General features: G+C 46.9%; 1 protein-coding gene across 2 annotated transcripts in view; it reads right to left on the reverse strand.

Moving 5' to 3' along the window:
- The window catches only part of Myom1 (myomesin 1), a 137162-nt gene that overhangs the window by 62890 nt on the left and 50759 nt on the right, over positions 1 to 23513 (reverse strand). The window contains exons 11-18 of one of the 2 annotated variants that reach the window (XM_004635793.2): positions 21690 to 21831; positions 18241 to 18440; positions 15844 to 15900; positions 10348 to 10472; positions 4979 to 5162; positions 4404 to 4578; positions 2688 to 2809; positions 1011 to 1301 (exon numbers count right to left, since the gene is read on the reverse strand). In XM_004635793.2, coding sequence (XP_004635850.1) covers positions 1011 to 1301; positions 2688 to 2809; positions 4404 to 4578; positions 4979 to 5162; positions 10348 to 10472; positions 15844 to 15900; positions 18241 to 18440; positions 21690 to 21831 — 1296 coding nt within the window. The remainder of the gene's footprint in view (positions 1 to 1010; positions 1302 to 2687; positions 2810 to 4403; positions 4579 to 4978; positions 5163 to 10347; positions 10473 to 15843; positions 15901 to 18240; positions 18441 to 21689; positions 21832 to 23513) is intronic. The other variant, XM_023720381.1, reaches the window with a different exon arrangement.

Genomic DNA, 23513 nt, shown 5'->3' on the forward strand with positions numbered 1-23513 from the left:
GAGCCATCTCCCAGGCCCCAATAATTTTCTGAATATATATTTGGATTAGGAAACAAATAATCTCACTCTTATCCCAAAAGAAACTCAGGAATAATTTGTTTTAATAAAATGTATCTGCTTCTTCTTCACTCACCAACCTGCTTCACTCTGTACATTAAAAAAAAGCCTTTCCCCTCTTCCTTTTTCACAGCACTTGTATTAGTTACTTTTCTTTTCTCTTTCTTTCTTTCTTTCTTTCTTTTTTTTTTTTTTTTTTTTTTTTTTTGTGGTACCAGGGATCAAACTCAGAAACTTGTGCTTGCCAAAAAGGCAGGCACTTAAGCTGCTAAGCTGTCTGCCAGGCCCTTAGTTACTTTCACAGCACTTGTGAATGTGGGGTCTCAGGCGAACGTCGGTTTCATCTTGAGTTGAAGGGATAAATGCTCTGAATGCTCAGAGGTGCTTACAGAAGCTGGGCTAGGCCCGGAGGGGAGGGGCGGGCGGCATTTACACCCCTGGGAGTTCGGGCTGTGTATCAGGGTGCAATGCCCCGCCCCATTTACGGCGAGTCAAGGAGGCAGCCACTTGAATGAAGTGTGAAAAATCACTGAAGACCTGGTGTTGAGCGACAAAAGCCAGTGGCTGTGCCCTGGCACCGTGGCACCTTGGTGCATTCCTGTTCCTACTGAACTGTACACGTGGCATTTCAAGGAACCTTACACAGTCCCTTGGCCAAGTGAGGCCACTGGCGTTACTGTCCAGGGAACCACAAAGGGCTGCAAAGGGCCCTCAAACCCAGTTCCTCTGAACATGGCAGCAGCCTTCAGCCCAGGCAGTAATGTGTAAAAACCAAACCCAAATACAGTTTCTTGGACATGCACTAGGTGAAAATATTTGGAATGAGGTACTAAACACATGAAAATTCAGGACCGACACTGATGAAGGGAACATGATGGAGAATGTGACCGGGATGATGAGGGGTGGTGACAGGGATGGAGACAGATGAAGAACCGGACTTTTCTGCTTCTCACCTACTGCGTCCTTCTTCTTGTGCAGGGGCTCAGACTTACTCTGCCCTGGGGGAGCCGCCTTCTGGGGTGCTGGGGTGAGCTCCTCCTGAACTGTTTCACTTACTTTACTTGCTTCTGTATGTCCCAGCTTGTGAGACACGCTGGGTGGTGCAGGTTTGTTAAGTTTGCTATCAGGCAAAGCATCTTTCGGACAGCTTTTCGGGAAGGCTCCATGCACAGCCCCCCTGGGGGCCATTAGTCCACCGGGAGCAGCGGGCAGGTCGGGCCACACATCTGGAGACGCTGCGCCTCCTACAGTCACCAGACAACAACAGAGACACGTGAGCCAGCGGACACAGTGTTCTTGGGAAAGGGACAGACAGGACACACAGGGGCCGAAGCCAAGTCAAGACAGGCCTGGTTTAGTGGAATTGGCATGCCGGGATTTATAAGAAATGGGGCAACATATACGTCATATCACTGACACTAGGGAACACTTCAACTTCTCCATATTCTGGAAGAAGAGGAAACAAACACAAAAAGCCACAAACAGAACAGGAACTCTCTCTACTTGTAGAACCTGAAGAGTTTTTAGTTCACACAAGGAAAAACAAATTGCAGACATTGCTTGAGAGAAATAAGCTCCATTATTCAGCAGAATTGGAAAAAGAAACCTGAAGTGCACAAGAGGCATAACATCAAAGGTCTGGTTTTGTATCACAGAATCACACCCATTCCTACAACAGCCCTGAGTGGTACCTCCCAACCTCGAAGAAGCCTGTCCCCTGTTGCCCAGATTACAAGGAAGCTTGGAAAGCAGAGGTGAACGAACTCGCTGCTCCTTCCCGCCCGCCTCTTCTCACCTCCTTCTCGCTCTTACCTCCTTTCATTTTATTTCCATCTCCCTCCTCCTCTTCCTCCTCCTCCTCCTCCTCCTCCTCCTCCTCTTCTTTCTCTCTCTCCCTCTCTCCCTCCCTCCCTCCCTCTCTTTTGCTGGGGCTTGATCCCAGGTCTCCCACACACTAAGCACATGCCCTACCTCTGAGCTAGGCACCCAGCCGCCCATTTTCCTGACGTGTTAGTTTACTACTGCTTTAATTTGTGTTGCTCTGAACTGCCTGGATTCCTTCCCTACTTCATCTAAGACTAGGAGGCACATCACGCACATACATACAATTACTTATGGCTGGTTTTATTCTGTCAGTTACTTTGCAAGCAGAGATGAAACATATGATTAAACAAGCACATGCACTTTGCACGGATGTTAGAGGGATCTACAAGAAGCATGTTCATGTGCTGTTTGTTAGTGAGGCAAGCCAAGCCATGCTGTAGCGAATGGCCTAGAGCTACAGATGATCTGTTAGGGTGCGGTAGGTACCACGTCGTGGAACCAGGATGGCCCGCCACAGTCCCGGATGAGCACAGAGTTAGGGTGGAGATTCACATGATGGCAAGGATCTGCAGAGACTTGGGATTGGGATGCTGCAAGGGTTACAGATGTGTGGAATCTGGATGAGTGAGGGCGATCTGCAAAACGACAGCTACAGAAGATTACATGTCACCTAAAGCCAGAGAAAATGATGTAGGGGCAGCATCTGGAGCAGTACGCGAAGCTTCAAACAGCTTCTGGAGCTCACGGCTTCTTCCTTTCTCACTCACAACACTTTTCCCTTGCCGGTTTGGGTTTAAGGAACTTACCAATGGCGGCTTTGACTTCGATGGCTTCTGAGTCCTGTGAATAGTCACTAAGTCCAGCTGCATTAACTGCTCTGACCCGGAAAACGTAACTCTGACCGGTCACCAACCCATGGCAAGTAAACCTGAAGAGAAAAAGAGAGTTTCGAAAGTCTTTCCCGGGAGGAGAATTAGGGAAGACAATTGTTAGCTTACGGCTACATGAAACTGATCTATTTGTCAAAAGGAAGAAAAGACACAAAGCGATTCAGTAACACATACACTTGACAAGAAAGCAATTATGCAATTTTTAAAACTCTGTCAATAAAATGATGAGTCCTAGTATTGCCCTGACGCTCATCAAGATGATAAGATTAACAATACTTACGGAATAATTTTAATGTAAAGACTGCACAAAGTACATAGAGTAGCCTCCCCGTGTCTGGCATGGAAGCCACTAATAAATACCAGGTGACATTAATTCTGTTCTTCCTGGCTACTTCAGCTGCATGCACATGACTGGGGGGCTCTGCTGCCCCCAATCACTCTTCCCTGAGCACTGGGGAAGCTACAGATACTTGAGAAAATACACTGGAATCTGAAAACAGTGTGAAACTGCTTCCTGGGTGGTCATTCTAAGAAGGCTCCAATTATGAAGTGGAGATCTAGGCAAATGTCACACTAGGACTGCAAACAGCCATGTCATGAATCACCGGACCATCCTTGGGACTGTTACCAAGGAAACATAGGTCTGCTAATGACCAACCAGTTTGCTCAGAGAGTTAGTAAAGAAAGCCGTCATCTAGACCGGTCTTTTGGTCCTTAGGGTTGAGCGAGTATTTATCAAACTCTTCGGTGATCCACACATTGAGCAAGTACCGTGGATACGGAGGTGAGTACAACAGGCGCCTGCACCTCAGCCACTCCTGCCTGTGCAAAGCCCAGCTCGGCTGCTCACTGCAGCACTTCTAACAGCACCAGAACATCAGGAGAACTCAGAGTAGAGAGGAAATGCACAGAGGGACATTTTGTTGTCAGAAATGAATCTCTTACAAAACATACTGTCTTCTCTCATGAGTTGGTTGTTCTCTGTCCATTCTTGTTCTGCAAAAGAACTAACTTGCCCTAAGGGGGTCCTTAGGCCTAGAAGAGGCCTACCAAGCCTGTCTGATGGCTTCTGGGGCTCCCCTTTCAGACAGGCCTTCCCAAAGGAGTCTTGCCATTAATACAGAACTCACCACCAGATTGCAAGGCCAGTTGAGACAAAAGTTAAAAGCAAGAAAAAAAAATTGTCCACATCAAAAGCTGATGTAATGAAGCGGTAAATGTATCTGGAAAGTCTTTGTTTTAGTGTTATGTCTGTTTAGCATTAGGCTTAAGCATGTCCATGTTCAGAACATAAACAATGTTTACGCTTCGGTTTTTGTCCATTTCAAATGCCTGGGCATTGTGTCAGGTACAGCTTATGAGGACCTTTGAATCCAGCACCACATTGCATACTAAAGACCAGAACAGAGCAGGAAGAACGAAAAAAAAAAATAGCCAAAAGGCACAGAATCACGGAAGACCTAGAAAATGAGCCCTGGGATAGCTGCCATTTCTGGTTTCTAAGTGCTAACAGGTAAAGCTTCTCTTCCTGAAAGATACTCCACGTGTTCATTTTGAAACTCACTTGGATACAGAAAGCATACGTATGTGTGTACGTGTGCACACATGCCCCCAGGGCCCGGGCTGGGTTACCTTGTGCCCTTCACAGGGTTGTTGTTGCAGGGCTCCCACGTGCCGGAGCCCACCACGCTGGCCTCGATGTAGTACCCCACCAGCTCCTTGGCATCTTTGGACTCCTCCCATGAAACCACCACCGAGGTGTCTGTATTCCTGCTTGGGATGACGTTGCCAGGAGCCTTCGGGATGTCTGAGTGAAGAGGAAAACGGCGACAGGGCACTTGAAAATCTCATCCCATATGTGTCAGCAAACATAGAAATGTCACACAAATAATCATGTCAAACACCGTTCCTGCTTTGTAATGGGTCATTAAAGCAGGAAAAATTTAAAGTGTTAGTAGGGGAGCACAGTGACAAACCAGGTGTCTGTGAACTTCAGAAACACACGCACATGCCAAGTATTGACACTCCTGGGGAAGTTTATTTTCTATGAGCAAAAGTAAGTTTTATTTAATGTAAGGGCCAGGCACAGCTGTCAGACTTCTAATAAGAGGAGGATGGCACCATTTAGCCTCTGAGTATGCATGCATATACTAATTCAGTTCTTGCTTATAAAATAAGCTCACGGCCCCTCAGGCAATGACACTTACCAAGCTTGTCCCCCACCACAGTCACCTCGGTGGCCTCTGAGGGCTCACCGATTCCTGCCGAGTTGGAGCAGCGCACACGGAAGTGGTAGGACTTGCCCTCGGCCAGGTCGAACAGGGCAAAGCGGGGAGACTTCACCGGAAGCTCCGTGTTCACCCGCTGCCAGTTCTCTGTCCCCGCGTCACACTGCAGCAAGGACATCAGTGCCCACTGAGAGGCTGACCCAGAACGGCACTGGGGTGAGTGGGGCTGGGCATGTGGAGGAAGGGCTGTCCTCGGGAGCACGGAACACAATAGTTGTGGTGAGGGTGTATGGAACAGGAACCATGCACGCTGGTAGTGAGGATGTGGGCTTGTACACCGCGCTGGCAGTCAGCAGGGAGACCCCACAAGACACTGAACAGAGGCTCCACGGGCCTCGCCAGCCCTCTCCTGAGTGTATTCCTGAAGAGCACCAGGCTACACCGATATGCACACACCCAGGTGTACAGAGTGCGGGTCACAGCAGAGAAGCTCAGCCTATCACAGGATGAAGGGCTAGAGGTGGTGGCTGTGCACAGTGAAGTGCTATTCCGCCAGAGGGAAGAAAGATGTCACATCATGTGCAGGAAAAGGCATGCAACTTGAGGCCGTTAGGCCAAGTAAAATAAGTCAGACAGAAAGAGTGAAATACTGCGTGGCTTCCCTCATATGAAAAACCTAAAATATTAAGGAGCAAAGAAGATAAAGGAAAGAGAGTAGGAAAAGACAGGGCTGGGGAGATAGCTCAGTAGAATAAGTAGGATAAGTGCAAGGTCCTGAGTTCAATCCTTGGCACCACAAAAAAAAAGAAAAGAAAAGACAGATGTTTGGGGGGTGAGGATAGGTATTGGTGGAGGGAAGTTAGGGAAGGCTAGTAAAGGATTAGAAAATCATCCGGCTATATTATATACATGTATTAGTTCCCCCAAACAAACACAATTATGAGGTACTGCAAACATACACTCATTTTAAAAAGTTTCCTAGCACATCACTTGGCTTGATCTCCACTGGCTTGATTGGGAGATGTGTTGTGGTGGAAGGAACCCAAGGACGTAAGGCCTGGTCCCAGTTGTGTTAGTCACTTGGAATGACACGATGCTCTTTGATGGCTCTGCACCGATGCAAAGCTCTGCTGGGTCATTAGGGCAACAAGTCAGCGAGGCGTGGGGGTCCAAGACCAACCACGGGCTGCTCCCAGGCTGACTTCAGTCTTATTCCCTGGTTAACCTCGAACTTTCTTTATTCTGTGCGCGCCAACCTTCCCGGAACAGCACTTGTTACAACACTATACCACTCGATAAATTCTTTGTCTCCCTGCCTCTTCCCTAAGGGTTCTTGCTTCTCTTTGGCAGCACTCTCACACCAAGCAATAAAGGTTTTCTTTACTTCTCTTCTGCTTTTTGGGCCAGAGAAAGGAATCTTATACTCCTTTTTTTGGGTTTTTTTTTAGGGGAGGGTCTACAGGGTGTTCAGGGTTTTACTACTAGATCAGACTCATAATGATCCACCTGTTTACAGCCTCTCAAGTGCTGGGATTATAGGCACACACCACCACACCCAGGCTCAATTGCCATCTCAGTATGCCCCAGAGATGGGGCTAGCATGGCAGGCCCAGGGATTGAACCCCAGGCCCCTGCGACTGCTTGCAGTGCTTTAATCTGTTGAGCTATTTGGCCGGCCCTGGAATCTTATACTCTTGATCTCAGTTTCTCACCTCTAAAATGGGTAAATTTGACCCTAAAGGCTGGTGCAATGTCTCTTATGAGAATGTGTCCTTGTGTGTGGTGGCTGCTGCCTGCTGAGGGAAAAACATACTGCCAGATCTTCAACTTTTTAGCTAAGTCTTTGATCTGTTTTCTCTGATTTTACCCTAAGAGAAGACTTACGCAATTATTGGTCACTTATATTTTCATTAGAAAAACAATAGCTGTCCTTTACTGTGCTGGGAGTTCAGTAAGCCTCAACAACTTTGGTCCTCTCCAGCATACTATGCAAATCACAAGAGAAGATTCGGGGACAGGGATGAGAGGCAGACCAATGTGGCACAGACTGGGCATTTCTGACTCAAAATGCTTGGGACCGAAAGTGTCTCAGAATTCAGAATATTTTGGAGTTTGGAAAATGTGCAGTCTTTACCTGTGGAGCATCCCAACAAAAGCCTTGGGCACAAACCCCTTTGAGCATCCATGGGCTCACAGGTCTGGACTTTAGGGTTAGGAGTGCTCAGCCTGTAGTCAGCCTGTAGCCAGACTCAAGTCCTGGCTGCCTCATCCCTGCAGTGCAACCTTGGGCAAACTGTATGCCCTGTATGGGCCTCAGTGTCCTCACTTGTGCAAAAGGCATGACAAGGACCAGCAAGATAGCTCAGCAGACTGCAGCCCCTGCGTAGGCAAGCTTAGGCAAGTGCAGAGACTGCAGTTCGATCCCTGGCACCACAAACTGCCCCAGCCTACCCCCCCAGGGCAGGCTGAGCCGGCCACAGAGTCCACGCATAGTGGCACATGCCTGCAAGCCCAGCGCTAGGGAGGCTGAAAACAGGAGGATTACTACAAGTCGGAGCTGCGTAGTGAGGCCCTGTAACAACCAAATACATTAAAAAAAAAGCATGACGAAAATAACAGTATGAACCTCACGAGGTTACTTCAGGATTGCAATGGGTTAGCATGTGGGGAACAGTGCCTGGTCCACTCTGAGAGCAGGAGGAGGCTGGGAGTGATGCAGGTTTTGTCTCTGACACCACTGGTAGGGGAGGTGTGGGCGGAAGGAACACAATAGGGCGAGGAGGCCTGCATGCAGCAGCCACTCATCTGATTCCTGTAAGATCCCTCCATCCCTCCCGTGTTGGGGAACACAGACACAGCAGCATAACTGGCAAGCAGATTCACGTTCTCTGCAGGCCATACCGAGGTAACAGATCCTAGGGAGAAGTGGGGGTGCAGACTAACCAAGAGGCACCCCAACATGGGGCCAGCAGAGTCAGGGAGGGAGCGAGGGTCCTGCTCCCATGTGAGAGGCATTCATAGGAATACCTTGCACCAGCTCAGGGCATCGGGCACAAGCACAGCTGGGCAGGTGCCTGGGTTCCTGCGTGTCCTGTGGCCCTCAGCCTCGAGTCCTGGCGCTCAGTACGCCACCTCGGTGCCCAACCCCACAAGCATCTTCCAGCCATCTGCACGAGGGGCTGCTGGGAGAGTACAGAAATCTTAATTGCAGTTCATAGGTACTTAGGTTTGGGGCGTGACAGACTTTCATGGAGAAACGAGAGCTGACGTGACAGAGGGAATGTTCAGCAGCAGCCGGCTTTGACTCATCCAAAGAAAATGCCTCAGGCCCGGAGCTGTTACCTGCCACAGCTATGGGAAGATGGTAATTACTGCCAGGGTTATTCAGAGCTTCTTCCTTTAAAGAGATGTGCTGGGGCGTGCACAGACACCCCAGGAAGCAAGTGCTTCTCTATCTTCTAGTATTTTCCTCTAGAAAAGAAAATAAGTGTAGGGTGCTACTCAAGCTTTTCTTTTTGTGTGTGCGGCTAATATATAGAAAACAATAAATATAAATATAAATGTTTAATATTATTTTCATAAAACCACACTCAGTTGGCAGGTGTCCATATTGTGTGTGGAAGGAGTGACATTTATTCTTACCAATTTGCCAGGGTAAGAAAGAGGTGAGATACATAGTCCAGAGACTTTCTGAACTGTCCACTACAAAGAAAAACCAACAAATGAAGGAAAATTGCCCTGCCTAGGATTTTAGGTCAGGTATAATTTTCTCAAGAACCACTTATGTGAAATACACAAAAGGCCATAAGATATTTACATCTTGTTTTATGTTGTTACCTAACTGGCAGATGTTGGTACATACTGCTTTATCTAAGAAATCTATTCTTTCACAAAAATTGTCAAGGACAGCCAGGAAGATAGCTTAGAGGCATAAGTGTCTGCCTGGCAAGGGCAAGGTTCTGAGTTCAATCCCCAGCACTGGGAAAAAAAAAAAAAAAAACCATCAAGGATGATTGAACATGCGTTCCAAAATGGGCCAGATTAGCATTCCAGATAAAAAAGTAAAATTAATTGAGCTTCATATTTTTGTAAAAAAAAAAAATCCTTTCTGTGATCTTTCTATCAAAGTAAAAATGCTATCACAATTTTATAAAATTAAAAGTTCAAACACTGGTTTCTCTTATTTAAAATATGGTGCCTCCTGCTTAGGCAGACGCAATGGCCAGGGTTCAATCCCCGGCATGCTGTGCCACCCCACCCCCAGGGTCCCACTGAGACAGCCATTGAGACTGGGCATGGTGGCACATGCCTGTAATCCCAGCTCTTGGGAGGCTGAACACAGGCGGATCACTATGAGCCCAATCTACGTAGTGAGACTCTGTAGGCCCTGTACCAAATACCAAAAAAAAAGTGCCTCACTACGCATAAAAAAATCGTAGATTTTTCTTAAATCTAAGATCAAGACTGTTCTCAGTTATGCCCTGCTGGGAGCTGCTGAAGCTAGAAATTGGTCACATGTGTGAGGGCAGGACAAGACCACAGTGCTTAAGCAGTCAAGCTGCGTCAGTCTTGAGAAAGTAGCCTACATGACCAATGTCAGCCAACAGTCGCTAGGCAACCTGGTGTCACGTGACTAGCTTTGCAAAGTATAAATAAAGCTCCTACAGTTGCTCTTGGGGTCCTCTGCCAAGCAGGTGGTGAGCCACCGCCTGACCCAATTCTTGTCTTGTCTTCCCCATTCCAGCTGCTGTTGCTCCCCAGGGCGCCCGAGATGTGCAATGCCTGATCAATCTGCTTAATGATCTGTTTAAGGGGGATCCTGTCTAATGATTGGACCCCCCTTATACTTGCAGGCTACTGCTGGAGGGAAGAACCCCACTGGCTCACCCAGACGCAGGGCAGCAGGGACTGGCTGTCTTCACCTCTTCCCACTCTGCACCTTCTTCTCCTCTCACCCACCGCCCACATTACATTCGCTGCCTCCCTCACAAGGGTGAGTGTGGGGAGCTACGAAGTCAACCACAGAGCCCAGAAGACAGAGAGCATCTCTAGAAAGCACCCTCATATGGTTGGTCTCCAATTTCAGATCTGTTTCTCTTCTCCCAGGATTTATTATTTGGGGTCTGCAGTATAAGGGAATCTCAGGGGTCCAGAAGCCCCCCAGACTTGCAGGCACAGCTCTGGGGGATGTACACAGCTCCCTAAGGAGAGTGCACACAGCACATGAGGTGAGGTACTGAGGACCTTCTCTTCCCTTTCCCTCGGTCTCCTGTCCCCAGAAACTTCACCTCTACACTTTAAAAGCAACCTTGAGGATCTGGCACGAGCTGACGCTGACTAAGTCTTACCTTCTCCACGAAGTACATAATGCCTTCGTGGCCACGCTGGCCAGGGGGCTTCCAGCTCAGCACCACATAGCTCCGGGTGGCCTCAGTGACAGAGAGGTCTGTGGGGGGCCCAGGAACAATGCCCGCTGCAAAACAACAGGGAAAAGTTAGGGACACACAGTCTGGGTAGGCAGGACACTCAGAGCACCTTGGGCTCATCTCCCCTCCTGGAGGAAAGCGACTCTGGCTCCCAGTGGGCAGGAGTAGCTTGCGTCTGAACTTCTTCCTAACGCATCACTCAGGCAATTGTTTGGTGCTATGGAGCATTTAATAGACAGAGCTAAGGAGCCCAGGACACTGGGCTCATCTCTGAATTGTTACTCTGCTTCTTCTTTTTTTTCTTTTGCAGCACTGGGGATTGAACTCAGGACCCTGTGTTTGCCAAGCAAGCGCATTATTCCTCTGAGCTATCTCCCTGGGTGAATTGTGTACATTTAAGTCAGTGAAAGAAGAACCAAACAGGACAGGGCAGGGTGTGCTTGTGGCTCAAGGACACAAGTCACACTGAAGCTGCTGTGGCTCCGGGCTGGCCTCTGTCTGCACTGATGTCTCCCATAGATACAATGCAGTCCTCTCAGGCTCTGGCTCGTGACTCAGGTCCATCTGAGCAGGAAAACACAAAGCTTCCTGGACACAGAGACGCGTGTCACTTCTTGATTGAGACCGGTATTGCAGCACACTCCCCTCACTGATGTGTGCTTTCCAGCCTCAGTGCAGCTCCTATTTCTGTCCCACCCTCCAGCCTCTAGCCACTCACTTGACCTTGACCTCTGCTGTCTGTGTACCTCTAGACCCTCCCTTCCTGCTTGTAGGAGCAGCTTCACCACGACTTCAACTACAAACCCAGCTCCGTGGGGACCTTGCTCAGGCCTGTCTGATGTGTTTTTTTTTGTTTTTTGTTTTTTTTGTCGTTGTTGCTTTGGCAGAATCAGGGATTGAACTCAGGCCCTTGCGCTTGCCAGGCAAGTGCTTATTCTACTGAACCATCTCCCCAGCCCTGATGAATTTTGTATCCCACCCCCTTCCTGTCTTGGAGCCATTGCAAGCCCTGCATGTGATGGGTTCGCGGGCTCTAAAGTCTAGATGCGCTGGGGCTGCCTTGCTTTCTCCCTCCTGCTCCCAATCCAACTATCAGAACTTTTTTTTTGTACCCATCTAAGGTTGCCAGATTATTAGAGGATGTCTTGAAATTTTATTTGCTAAATCAGCACATGAAATTATTTAACACTAGGGGGCCTGGCCCTAGCTCAGTTCTTTAAGTGGCTGCTTCCACAATGCTGGCAGCCTCAGGTTGCTGGAGTTCGATCCCCACAACACTCCAGCCAGCCAAAAGTGCCCTGAAGGCATTCGAGGAGCAAAAAAAAAAAGAAATTATTTAACACTAAAGTTGCTGCCTTTGGGATTCCTTTTCAAACCTGACATAGTTGCTGGAAACCCAGTCGTCCCCATCCCCTGTGGTCTAGTTAAAACTTGCCCTTGCCGAGTAATTGTGATACAGGCTGTTTGGTTCTTGTCCCACAGACCAAAATCCAGCACATCTCCCAGGTGCTAACCACAATAAGACCTAATACTCAGAATCATAAACAAATTCTTCCTTCCTGTTTCCTTTTTAAACCAGCTGATCCATACCTCCTGTGAGAATGCCTAAGGCACCATGCCCATCATGACCATTAATTACGATGCATCAGTTTAACTGGGTTAAAAACACACCAGGAAGCACACTTCCGGGTGTGTCTGGACGGTCAGGGCACGACCTTGGGTACAGTGTTTGGTCCTTTGCCCTTTCCTTGCTGGCCCTGTTCCCTTGCTCTCTGCCTCCTGCTCACCATGAGCTACCAGCTGACCATGGGGTGAATTCCCTGAAACCTCTTTTCCTGAAAGCTGTATCACAAATTTGTCCCAGGAATGGGAAGACTGACTAAAACACTACTAAGTCACACGATGCCCAACAGGGCACGTTCTCGTAAGTCTCCACTCAGTCCATGCTGACTAACAAAGGCAAGCCGTGAAAAGATTAAACGCTTTTCTCAGAATAAAGCTGACAGATATTTCTGGAACTATGAAAATATTTAACACCAAACAATGTAAGCTCAAGTACCTAATATCAAATAAAAATTACCACACAAGGAAGCAAGAAAATGAACCTATAATAGGAGGGGGAAAGCGATCCGTAGGAACAAAGCCAGACAGGATCTGTAAATAGCTAAATGATTAGAACGTCAAGGCTCCGAGACAGCTATAAATGACTCCACAGGTTCGAGAGGCTGAACACTGAATGAACTCAGCATCAGTGAGCTGAGCGGCAGGTGCTAGTGGTTTCAGTCACGTATAAGGGGACTTCCTCAAGTGGAGAAGACAGAAAAGAGTACAGGAGAAAATATTTGAAGAACCAGTCAGCTGGAGAGATAGCTCAGTAGTGTCAGTGCTGCCTGGCAAGCGCAAGATCCTGATACAAGAAAAAAAAAAATCATAAAAATTTTCCAGATCCAGTGATAACCACAAACCCACAGAGATGCAACATTTGTTGACTCCGAACTTAAGCTACATGAAAAGGATGAGACACACACACCTTATAGTCAATTTTTAAAAGTAAAACTGGTAAAGACAGTATCTCAGACACAGACACAGAAAAAAGACACACTACACATCCAGGAACAAAAATGATAATGGCAACGGCCTGAGCTCTCTAAACTACCGGGATAGCACTGTCTTCTAGAATTCTGTATCCAGTGAAGGTGTATTTAAAATGAAAATGAAATAGAGGCTTTTCCAGATATATAACACAGAAAATAATTCACAGCCACTAGACACGCACGCACTACAAGAAAGTTAAAAAAAAGTACTTCAAGTGGAAAGAAAATCTTATCAGATAGAAATCCATATCTATAGACAAACAGAAACAAAATGAAAAGGAATAAACAGTTAAAAAGGTAAGTGTTGAAAACTTTTCTTACTTTTAAAATCTCTTTGCAAGATAGCATAATGACGTTAGTCAACATAATGATGGAGTTGCGTTACGCAGCTTCATGAGTATACATTTGAATAAATTGCACTAGGGAAAGTTCCACTGGAAGGTGGGCCAAGAAGGTTATATTATAAATTCAAAGCCAGTAAGTCTAAGACAAATGATTATCCCATTTGGGAGAATGAAGGAAGAGGACTGCCTCAAATTCCAGGCCAGGGGCTGGTGAGATGGCTCAGTGGTCTAAAGCACCTACCTAGAGCAAGCTAAGCAAAGCACAGGGACCGCAGTTCAATCCCCCAGCACCACATGCAAGCCAGCCCCGCCCCCTGGTGGGCTGAGCTGGTCCCACCACAAATAAATAAATAAATAAAATTTAAAAAAAAAAAATTCCAGGCCAGCCTAGACTACATTATGAAGGCTAGCCTGAACGACATGGTGAGATCCTGTCTCCAAATAAATAAACCATCAAGCAAGCAAACAATTATAGTCAATGGCATAACACCAATAAATGGAATGAAAAACTACCCTCAGTCTTTAAAAAGTAGAAAAACAGGGCTGGTGAGATGGCTCAGGGGTCTAAAGCACCTACTTAGAACAAGCTTAGCAAAGCAAAGGGACCGCGGTTCAATCCCCCAGCACCACATGCCAGCCAGCCCCGCCCCCTGGTGGGCTGAGCTGGCCACACACACACACACACACACATAAATAAAAAATTTTTTTAAAAAGTAGAAAAACAGGAAAAAAGGAAAAAAATAGATGCAATAGACAAAAAACAAACAATATGGTAGATTTAAGTCCAACCCTAGGAATAATCAGATGAAACGTACACACTTAAAATAGCTCAATTTAAAGCCAAGACTACCAAATTAATGAAGAAATGTAGATCCAGCCATATGCTGCTTGCAAGAAAGACAGCTTAAATGTAAAGACAAATATAGGCAAGAAGTAAAAAGTGAGAGTATGCCACGTTAGCAGTAATCAGAACAAAGGTGGAAGAACTACATTAAAATCAAAGCAGATTTCTAAGCATAGAAATATTTCTGGGGGTATAAGGAGTCGCATTCCCATAATAAAGTGGTCAATTCATCTATGTAAATGGACATAGATGCAAACTTCTTCTAAATGAATAGAGATGCAAAAAACCAACAAAAGTTTAACAAATGACAATATGTAAAAAGGATAATACACAATATAGTTGCAAAAGTCCTAAAAAGTTTTAGAAAGTAAACTTGAACAATAGAAAACCAATAATATAGTGTGACTAAGTGGGGTTCATCCTAGGAATGAAAGGCTAGTTTAGTAATCTAAAATTAGATCAGTTTTTATGGAAAGGGGAAAATTCTCCAGTAATCTCCATACATGCAGAAGAGACATTTGATGAAATCCAATACTCCTTGCTGATACATATCTCAGCAAACCAGCCTAGAAAGGACTTTCCCCAGCTGGATAAAGGATGGCTGTAAGAACCCTCTCTGATCCAGGGATAGTGGGGAGAACCTGTAGCCCCAGCATTTGGGAGGCTGAGGCATGAGGACTGCTGAGAATTTGAGGCCAGCCTGGGCTACACAGTGAGTTCAAGGCCAGCCTGAATTACAGGAGATCCTGTTTCAAAAAAATCTTGAAAATACCATATCTGTAATGCTAGCTTTGATGATGAAGGACTAAGGGCTTTTTCCTTGAGATCAGAAAAGGAAAAATGTCTAGTTTTACCAGTCCTAATATTATAACATTTCCAGAAAACAATAGCTAACATACTTAATTATGACAAAGAAGTCAAACAACATAAAAAGAGCGAGCAGGCGCATAAAAAAGTGCTCAATATTATTAGGGAAATGCAAATCCAAACCCCCCAAAATACCACTATCAACCCACAAGAATAGCTAAAATTAAAAAGGGTGATCACACCAAATACTAGAGACAACCAGAAGCAACTGGAACACTCCTCTGGTGCCTGTGAGGCATGGGCCAATCTCAGAATAATTACGCTGGTGAAGGACATCATGAGACACAGAGGAACATGAGTGCTTTAAAACCAGGAACAATACAAGCTGCAGTGACAGAGAGCAGGGAGCGCTGGCCGGCAAGCGGTGCCAGGAACGGGAGGAGTCGCGAGGAGGCAGGGGAGATTTCAGGAACGTGGATCCCTTTGGATCGCGCTTTGAACCATGGTCCTGGCTTCACGTATGCACGCACATGTGAAACATCCAACTGCACATTTTATAGCCTTGCAGTTTGGTGTGTGCCAACTGCCCCTCAAGAAAGCTTTAATAAGACACAATGCTCTGATGTCTGGGTGCTCAGTGCTGGCGTGAGCGCTCCGCACCACCCCAACACTCACCCCCAGCACATCACTCTGACAAGTTATCTTGTAGGCCCAGATATTTAAAATGTTCTGTCCAAAGCATCATAATGTGCACGATGCCCTCTACTACAAAATTTCAGCTGCACAGCAAAACAGCAGCAATAGCATCTGGGGAGACCAGAGTCCTTACCCGAGGGCTCCTCTTCTGTGACAATGATTTGTCCAGTCCAGGGTGCTGATGGGCGACCTGGACAGAGACAAATATAAAACCACAGACAGTCACAAGGGCAGTTTCATCTGCACTGATACATTGATAAACTGGCTTGATTAGTCATGAGCTTGTTCCTAGCTCACTTGAGAATTTTCCTGAGACATCACATAGATGGATAGATGGAGTTGTGGGGGACACAGCCCCATCTTCTGGGGACCTGCAGTCTGCTAGAGCCTAGAGTCTGCCAGGACTGAGTGAGGTGACTTACACAGGCCAGATGCATAGGCACATGTGTAGCAGCTCAGGAGGGCTCTCCTGGAACGTGCAGGAGTGAGTAACTGGCTCCTTCTCAGAGACAGGTGCGCCTGGGGACGCATGCTAGAGCGGTGATGAGACCCGGAGGTTGTCCATCATCACGAAGAGGAAAGAGGAGTGGGGCGCTGATGCTGCAGTACAGCTCAGCTAAACAGTTTTTTCTGTTCCATTTTTGCAAAGTGTTAGCTGCCGAGAAAGTCAGTGGAGATCTTGAGTGAGAAAAGTGGAAGAGACGCCTACAGCCAAAGAGGAAATTCCTCCTGTGACTTCACGCACTCCAGAAACAGAACTGCTCAACTTCTGCTTTCCTTAAGGGACTTTTTCGTGAGATTTTGCGCAGAAGTGGAAAGAGAGTGAAGAAGACTGTTTATTTCCACTTCAAACAAATTGTACTTTGGTTGGATTTGTCAGAGAGCAGAAAAATAAAGCCTGAGTAGGATCTGAAAATTTAGGAGTGATACAGAAGAGTGGGACAGTTGGCGAAAAGTGAGCAGAGAAGAGGGAGAGGTGGCAGCATCTTACTTACCTTCTGGTGAAGCTGCAGCAGCTGTGAGGGTGAGACCAGCCCCGTAAAGATGCCACCGACCTGCGGCCATCCCACGGGAGATCCTGCCCCACCCCCTGGGGGATGTTTGCAGCATCTGGGGACGTTTTTGATGGTCACAGTGTGAGAGTCATGCTACTATCACCCAGTGGGCAGATGAAAGGGGACAAAAGCACCCTGTGACCCAGAATGCCTCCCTTCCCCAACATAGAACTACTGGTCTAGAGTGCCAACAGGGTCGACGTTGAGAGAGTGGTCTAGGCGGAAATGCCTCAGCTAGAAATTCCCGTGACATCATCATGGGGTCCGTATTCCTGGGGCTGTGAAACGGGCTCCGTGAAACAAATGCAGGCCGTCATTCATGCACCACGGCCTGGACAACAAGATCTGGAAACTAGCTGGGCATGGTGGCGCCCGCCTGTGATCCTAGTATTCAGGAGGCTGAGGCAGGAGGACTGCTTCGAGTTTGAGGCCAGCCAGGGACTATAAAGTAAATTCCAGGCCAGCTTGAACTGCATAGTGAAACCCTGTCTCAAAAAGACCAGAAAAGAAAGAAAGAAAAACAAATAGGGCCGGGGAGATGGCTCAGTGGAATAAGCACTTCCCTGGCAAGCTCAACGGGCTGAGTTCAATCCCCCGGTTCCGGGGGAAAAAAAAAAAAAAAAAAAAAAAAAACCAAAAAAAAAAAAAAAAAAAAACAAAAAAAAAAAAAAAAAAAAGTGGAAACTAAGTTAAGGAAAAGATTATATTATCTAACGTGGAAACTCAAATTCTGATAAAATATAATATAAATCTGCTTTTCTGTTGATATAAAGAAACTTCCAGCACTGAGACATTAATGCTGTAGGAGTAGATTTCAACAAGAGATACACCTTGTGCCAGGATCATTTTTGGAATTCATTACTAATGTGAATAAAAACGCACCCCAAGCTGTTCTCATATTTCACCCGACACACAGTGCCTGTAGCCCAGATTAACAAAGCAAGCTATAAGATAAAAAAATAAGACAAAATAAAGTAAGATTACCTAAAGCCCTGCAGAAACTGGGTAAACAAGAAAACCAATCCGCCTCCTGCCCCAGGGTTTCCTAAAGAGAAAAGGATTTCTTATTCTCAGCTCCCTCTAGTGGAAGGCAGAGACACAGCCTTGCAAGAAGTCTATTTTAGCTCATTTAATTTCATGTTTTCAGTACTGGGGGTTGAATTCAGGGCTTTTGCACTCTGCTACACCCTCAGAACTTTGTTATTTTTTTTTTTAAGAGAATGAAAAATAGTAAAAATAAATTATAAACGATGCAGAATTTCACCATTCAGAATAATTGGAATTCGACAGTGGTTGTTCCATTGCATAGATCTTTGTTATTTTAGAGAAGGTTTCCCTGACTTGTTAAATTGCCCAGGCTGGGCTAGAACTCAAGGTCCTCCTGACTCAGCATCCTGAGTGTATGCCACAGTTATTTTTAAAATGTAAAAAAAGTGCAAGGCAAGATGCTGAAAAAGTGGGCTAGGCACGCTTACTTTTAAGTCTGGCTTTCTCAGCTGGATCCAGGGCGGCTACAGGCTCGGAGACTCGCGAGGGGAGGCCTATCCCATTCTTATTCACAGCCCGGACCCTGAAGATGTAGGAGCGGCCTTCTATTAACCCAGCGACTGGAAAGCGAGCGAACTTCACGGGCGTGTCATTGCACTGAGACCAGCTGTCTGTGCCCACCTCACACCTGGGGAAAGAGCGGAAGGTCAGGAACGTTGCACACCACGCCTGCGCGCGCGAATGGCCCCAGCGCCGCGGACCAGCCCTGGGCTTCGGGTCTGTGCTCAGCACCACCCAGCCTCGCCCCCGCAGGTGGCGGCACACAGTTCCACGCAAGTGCAGCGTCTTCTGAACAAGAAAGAAGCCTCTGATCTGTCCTGAATTTGAGAGCAGGCAGCTGAGAGGGCCGGGTGCTAAGCAAAGTTTAGGGGGAAAGAGGAAGTGGGAAGGTGATTCCTAAGTCTTTACGGGGCACAGGCTTGGGGGGAGGATTCCCCGCCCCCATATCTCCCTGGCTGATGCCTTCCCTCTACCTTTAGTGATTTCTTTCTTTGTCTTCCTTAGGCATTTTCTTTCTGAAAGGCAGTGCTGTTGACATTTTGGCTCCTTGAAAGGTAACTCTATACTGCAGTTTGGGAAACAGCTCAGCTTGCGTCTTCTTGTTTGGCGGTCACTGCATTCTGCGTGGGTGGAGGGCCTAACAGGCGACCGTCAGAGGTCTGCTTCTTTAACAGGCGAGATGGCCGACAGGAAAGGAGACCCCCAAGGAGAGGAAGCGCTTGGAAGCTGGTGTCCAAGCCAGGGTGTCCACAGCAGTCATTAGCCAGGGATGGACAGGGTCACTGTGCAGGGGCCGAGCCTGAGAGCTCCTTTCCTGATGTTGGCTCGATCCGAGTGACCCAGTGAGGGTTAGAATTCTACAGCGTTAGCACACAGGGAGGCTTTTATGAGCAGAACCCAACTGTCTGGTTTTCTGCATTCTCCAAATACCCCTCTGTTTAAGACGTATAACTCCTCAGCGTTACTCAGGGCAGGAGAGACCCTGGCCCCGAACAGAGGCTCTAAGGGGTGTCTCCCCTCTGCACCATCTCTTGCCATTCTTTCAAAGGATATAAGTCATAGCGTTTTCTGCACCAACACACAAAATGCCATCAAATCTTCATTTGGCTTCTATTCAAGTAGTTGCTTTAATTCTCTTTTTATTTTTGATTATGGAAACCCCTCCACCCACGCAGAATATAGTGACCATGAAATAGGAAGATGCAAGCTGAGCTGTTTCCCAGCCTCCATCCCTGCCTTCCACCCATTTGCCCTGAGTCTTTCTCATAGAACTTCTGGAGCTGCTGTTGGGTGAGGGTCGGAGTGGGCACTGAGCAGGGGGGCTGGTAGGGCCAGGATGGTCGTGAGAATGACTTTGTCGCCCAGATTCTACAGATACTGCCCTGGTGACCAGGGATCCTCACAGGTGCTTGCTTTCCATTGCTCACATGGGCAGAAAGAAAGGTAGAGACCCGCTGGGCTAGACACTTTGGCTACAGTAAGCTGGCGTCTGAGCCCTGGTCCTGCCACTTCCTGCCTGTGTGACTTTGGGCACTGGTGCGCGCCACCGGGCTGTTGCTCCTTTCCTCCTGTGTATGATAATACCTTCCTCCAGGATGTGTGGGCTGGTGGGATACATATGCAAAGTAGTTATGCAAAGCAGAACTTTGCATATGCAAAGCAGCGTCATGTTTGTAGTACATGCTTAATAACTATTGGCCATGAAGCAGTCATTTCCATTATGACTAAGAAAGAAGACAACAAAATGTTCTGAATGCTCCTCATCTTTTGCTGATCAAAGTTTGCCAGCCCCTTGGAAATCTGTCAAAGCCAATAAACTAGATACTGAAAAGATCTGTGTAAACCTTCACAATTGGTCTCTATTCAATGTTGCATCCATAGCATTTCATGGATATGGCTAAATCATATATAATTGATAGAAACACTTCTGCAGAGGGCATTGAGTTCAATGGGCACACACCTACTTAATATAAGTATAGGGTTTAATCTACCCCCACACAAACCTGTTGTAGCAGAGTTATACCAAATATCTGTCTATAGAGGTTTCCATAATCAAGAATAAAAAGAGAATTAAAGCAGCTACTTGAATAGAAGCCAAATCAGGAGGAACAGTGTATTTAGACTAACAATCCATATTAGTTGTCTGTATTGTTAAAATTGCTGGACAATTGATGTGTAAGCCTAAGTACTATAAATATGTTGTAGTTTGTGCCTACTTGTCCCCTCAAAGCCTCATGCAGTCATGGGGCAGCTTCTGGAGTTTGTGATAGATTATTGTGGGTGTGGGTGCTGCACCTACCCTGGGGTGGGTAATCTGCATTACAATTCAAGGAGGGGAGAGAGGCGACTAGCTGCCAGGGCTGCTGCCACTTCCTTCACGCTCTGCTCTTTGCCGCCAGAGGTTGCCCTCTGCCATGTGCTGCTCTGCCTTGGAGCCAGCTGAATATGGACCGAAACCTCCACTAACTGTGAACTAAATAAATCTTTCCTTCCCTCATTTTGAGAGTCGGGTATTTGTTTCAGCAATGAGAGAAAAGTAACTGAGACAAAATATTAGAATCTCTAAATTTTGGAGACTGTAAACAGCAAGAACTTGTAGATAAGAGCATAATTTAATATTACTGATTTTTGTGGTTGTATTTCTTATAACTTAAAACTATATCCTGCAAGACTAATGATATTTTTGTATTCCTAAGGGAAGCATTTTGTTTTTTTCATTTTATGTGCTTGGTACAGGGTCTCACTGCACAACTTGGACTTATAGTGATACTCCTGTTTTCAGCCTTCCCAGCACTGGGATTGCAGGCATGTGCCAGCATGCCTGGACTGGGTCACCGGCTTAGGGGTCCTGGGGGTGGGGCCAGTGCAGTATACAGGACTGAGATTGAACCCTGATCCCTGCGTTTGCCAAAGCAGGTGCTTAGTCCATTGAGCTATCTCACTGGCCCCAAGGACAGCATTCTTATGTACCAAATCGGAGTCCACTACACCTGACTGAGTTTGCCCAAGCAGGCGCTTTAAACAACCGAACTAACCCAAAAGCCCCTGGCATTCTTAAATTACTGACATATTAGGAATATAGACATTAAATATATAGCATCAGCTACTGCATTTCCAAAGGGCCTCTACTAGGCCTACAGATTCACAGCGTTCTTGCTAAGCTAGTGCCTTGAGTTGGTAGTTAAATTCAGAGTTTATCTTTGGAATTTAGGTAAGCAGATATGAGAAAGTAAGGTAGATGAGCGTCTTGCTAGAGGTGTGAGCATGTGCAAGTGTGTGTACACAGAGACAGAAAAGGGGAGGCAGCACCCCAAGCAAATGTGGCCAGCGTGTCTGCGGGCGCCGAGCTCCCAGTGCAGGCAGAGCAGGCACTCACTTATCAATGAAGTAGCCCAGGATGGGGCTCCCTCCATCCACTGCCGGCTGCTTCCAGGAGACGATGATGTAGTCTTTGTTGGCTTCCAAGCTCACCACATCCAAGGGCGCAGCAGGGGCTCCTTCAATCTCCGTGTCAGCATCTGTGGAGACACGAGGAGATCAGTTGCCACCCCTTGGCACTCTGCCAGGTGGCAGCCGCGGCCTTGGTGCACACCTGACTTGCCACACACTGGGCACAGCTTTGGCCCCAACAGAACAAACTTAGAACCTTGTGATTTGTTTACCAACATAACAGTGTGTGCTTTTCACCTTCAGAGGGAAGAGCATTATGTTAGAAGATAGAAAGGGCTGTGAAAGTAGCAGTTACTTTTGCCTCCTGGCAGCCTTTGCTACCCCACATGTTCCAAAATAAAAGGGGCCAGGAGATGCTGGTAACTGCTATTGGGCTAGACACACAGCAAACACGTCTGTTCTTAAGACACTGGCTGTACCGTGCTGCTAGTAAACAATGATACTCCCCAGAGATCAAAGAGCCCCTCCTTCCACCTTCTGGACGCATCCAAAGACAAGAAGAGCCAAGGAGCTTCGCCCCCCCTTAGGCTGCACACTGCTAGTTTGACAGAGAAAAGAACATCTGTTTAACCAAACTTCACTCCCAAATGGAGGACACTTAGGAAAAGCACACTGAAGTTACGTCGAGGCGTTTCTGAGGTTAGGAAAAGTCCAGGCTGTCGCTTATGACACAGACTCAGCTATTTGTGAAATGGGACCTGCACAAGCAAGGCTGGTGTCAGCAAGAAAAAAAGGGGACTCAAGATGCCCGTTAGTCACCCTGTAAGAACAGAGGCAGCATCCCTATGGGAGGGCTCCCATTCGCCAGTCTCTCCTGGCAACTGACTGACCCCTTGCACACGGGGTTAACAGGCGAGGCTGAGGCGCATGGGAGCCCCTCACTCCAAGGAAACCCCTCACTGACTGGACTCACACTGTCTTTTCTTATGATCTATGTGACTGCAATGTTTATGAGTTCCTGAGGCATTACATAACGTGGCAGAAATATTTGCTGGCCTGTGAATTAAATAACTTTGAGAACTGTGAAAAGCCCAACATTACTTTTATTTTTCAGTATTCCTAGGGATTGAACCTACCCACTGAGCAACTTCCTGACTCCTTTTCTATTTTTGTTTTTAAAACTTTTTAAATTTTGAGGCAGGGTCTCACTAAGCCACTAGTTTACCCTGGCAGGACTTGAATTTGCAATTCTCCTGCCTCAGCCTCCCAGGGTGCCGGGTTACAGGTGTGCATTGTGACACCCAGCCTATTTGGATTTTAAACATTTTGTTTTGTACCCCATAAACAAGCAGGGAAGTGGCTCCAGGCAAATCTTTCCTAAAGATGTACTCTAGAAAGAGGAGACTAAGGGCAGGCCAAATAACTGAGTGGATTAAAGTGCCTGCAAGCTAAATAGCTCAGCAGATTAAAATTCCTGCAAGCAAGAGCAGGGGTCATGGTCCTCCCCCCCTGCTGTGCTGGCTGGCCCGGTCCATGGGAAAGCTGAGATGGTAATTGAGTCTAAGCATGGTAGCCTGTGTCTCTAATCTCAGCTCATGGGAAGCTGTAAACAGGTGGATCTCTATGAGCCCGATCTAGTAGTGAGACCCTGAACACCCTGTAGACCCTTCCTTAAAAATAAAAAAATTAAAAAAGCAAGAGAGAGAGAGAGAAAAAGAGGAGACTAGGGGCCAGGGAGATAGCTCAGTAGAATAAGCATTTGCTTGGCAAGCTCAAGGGCCTGAGTTCAATCCCCGGTTCCGAAAAAAAA

This window comes from Octodon degus, unplaced genomic scaffold, assembly GCF_000260255.1.
Source record: "Octodon degus isolate 3935 unplaced genomic scaffold, OctDeg1.0 scaffold00075, whole genome shotgun sequence".
NCBI classification, from domain to species: Eukaryota; Metazoa; Chordata; class Mammalia; order Rodentia; family Octodontidae; genus Octodon; species Octodon degus.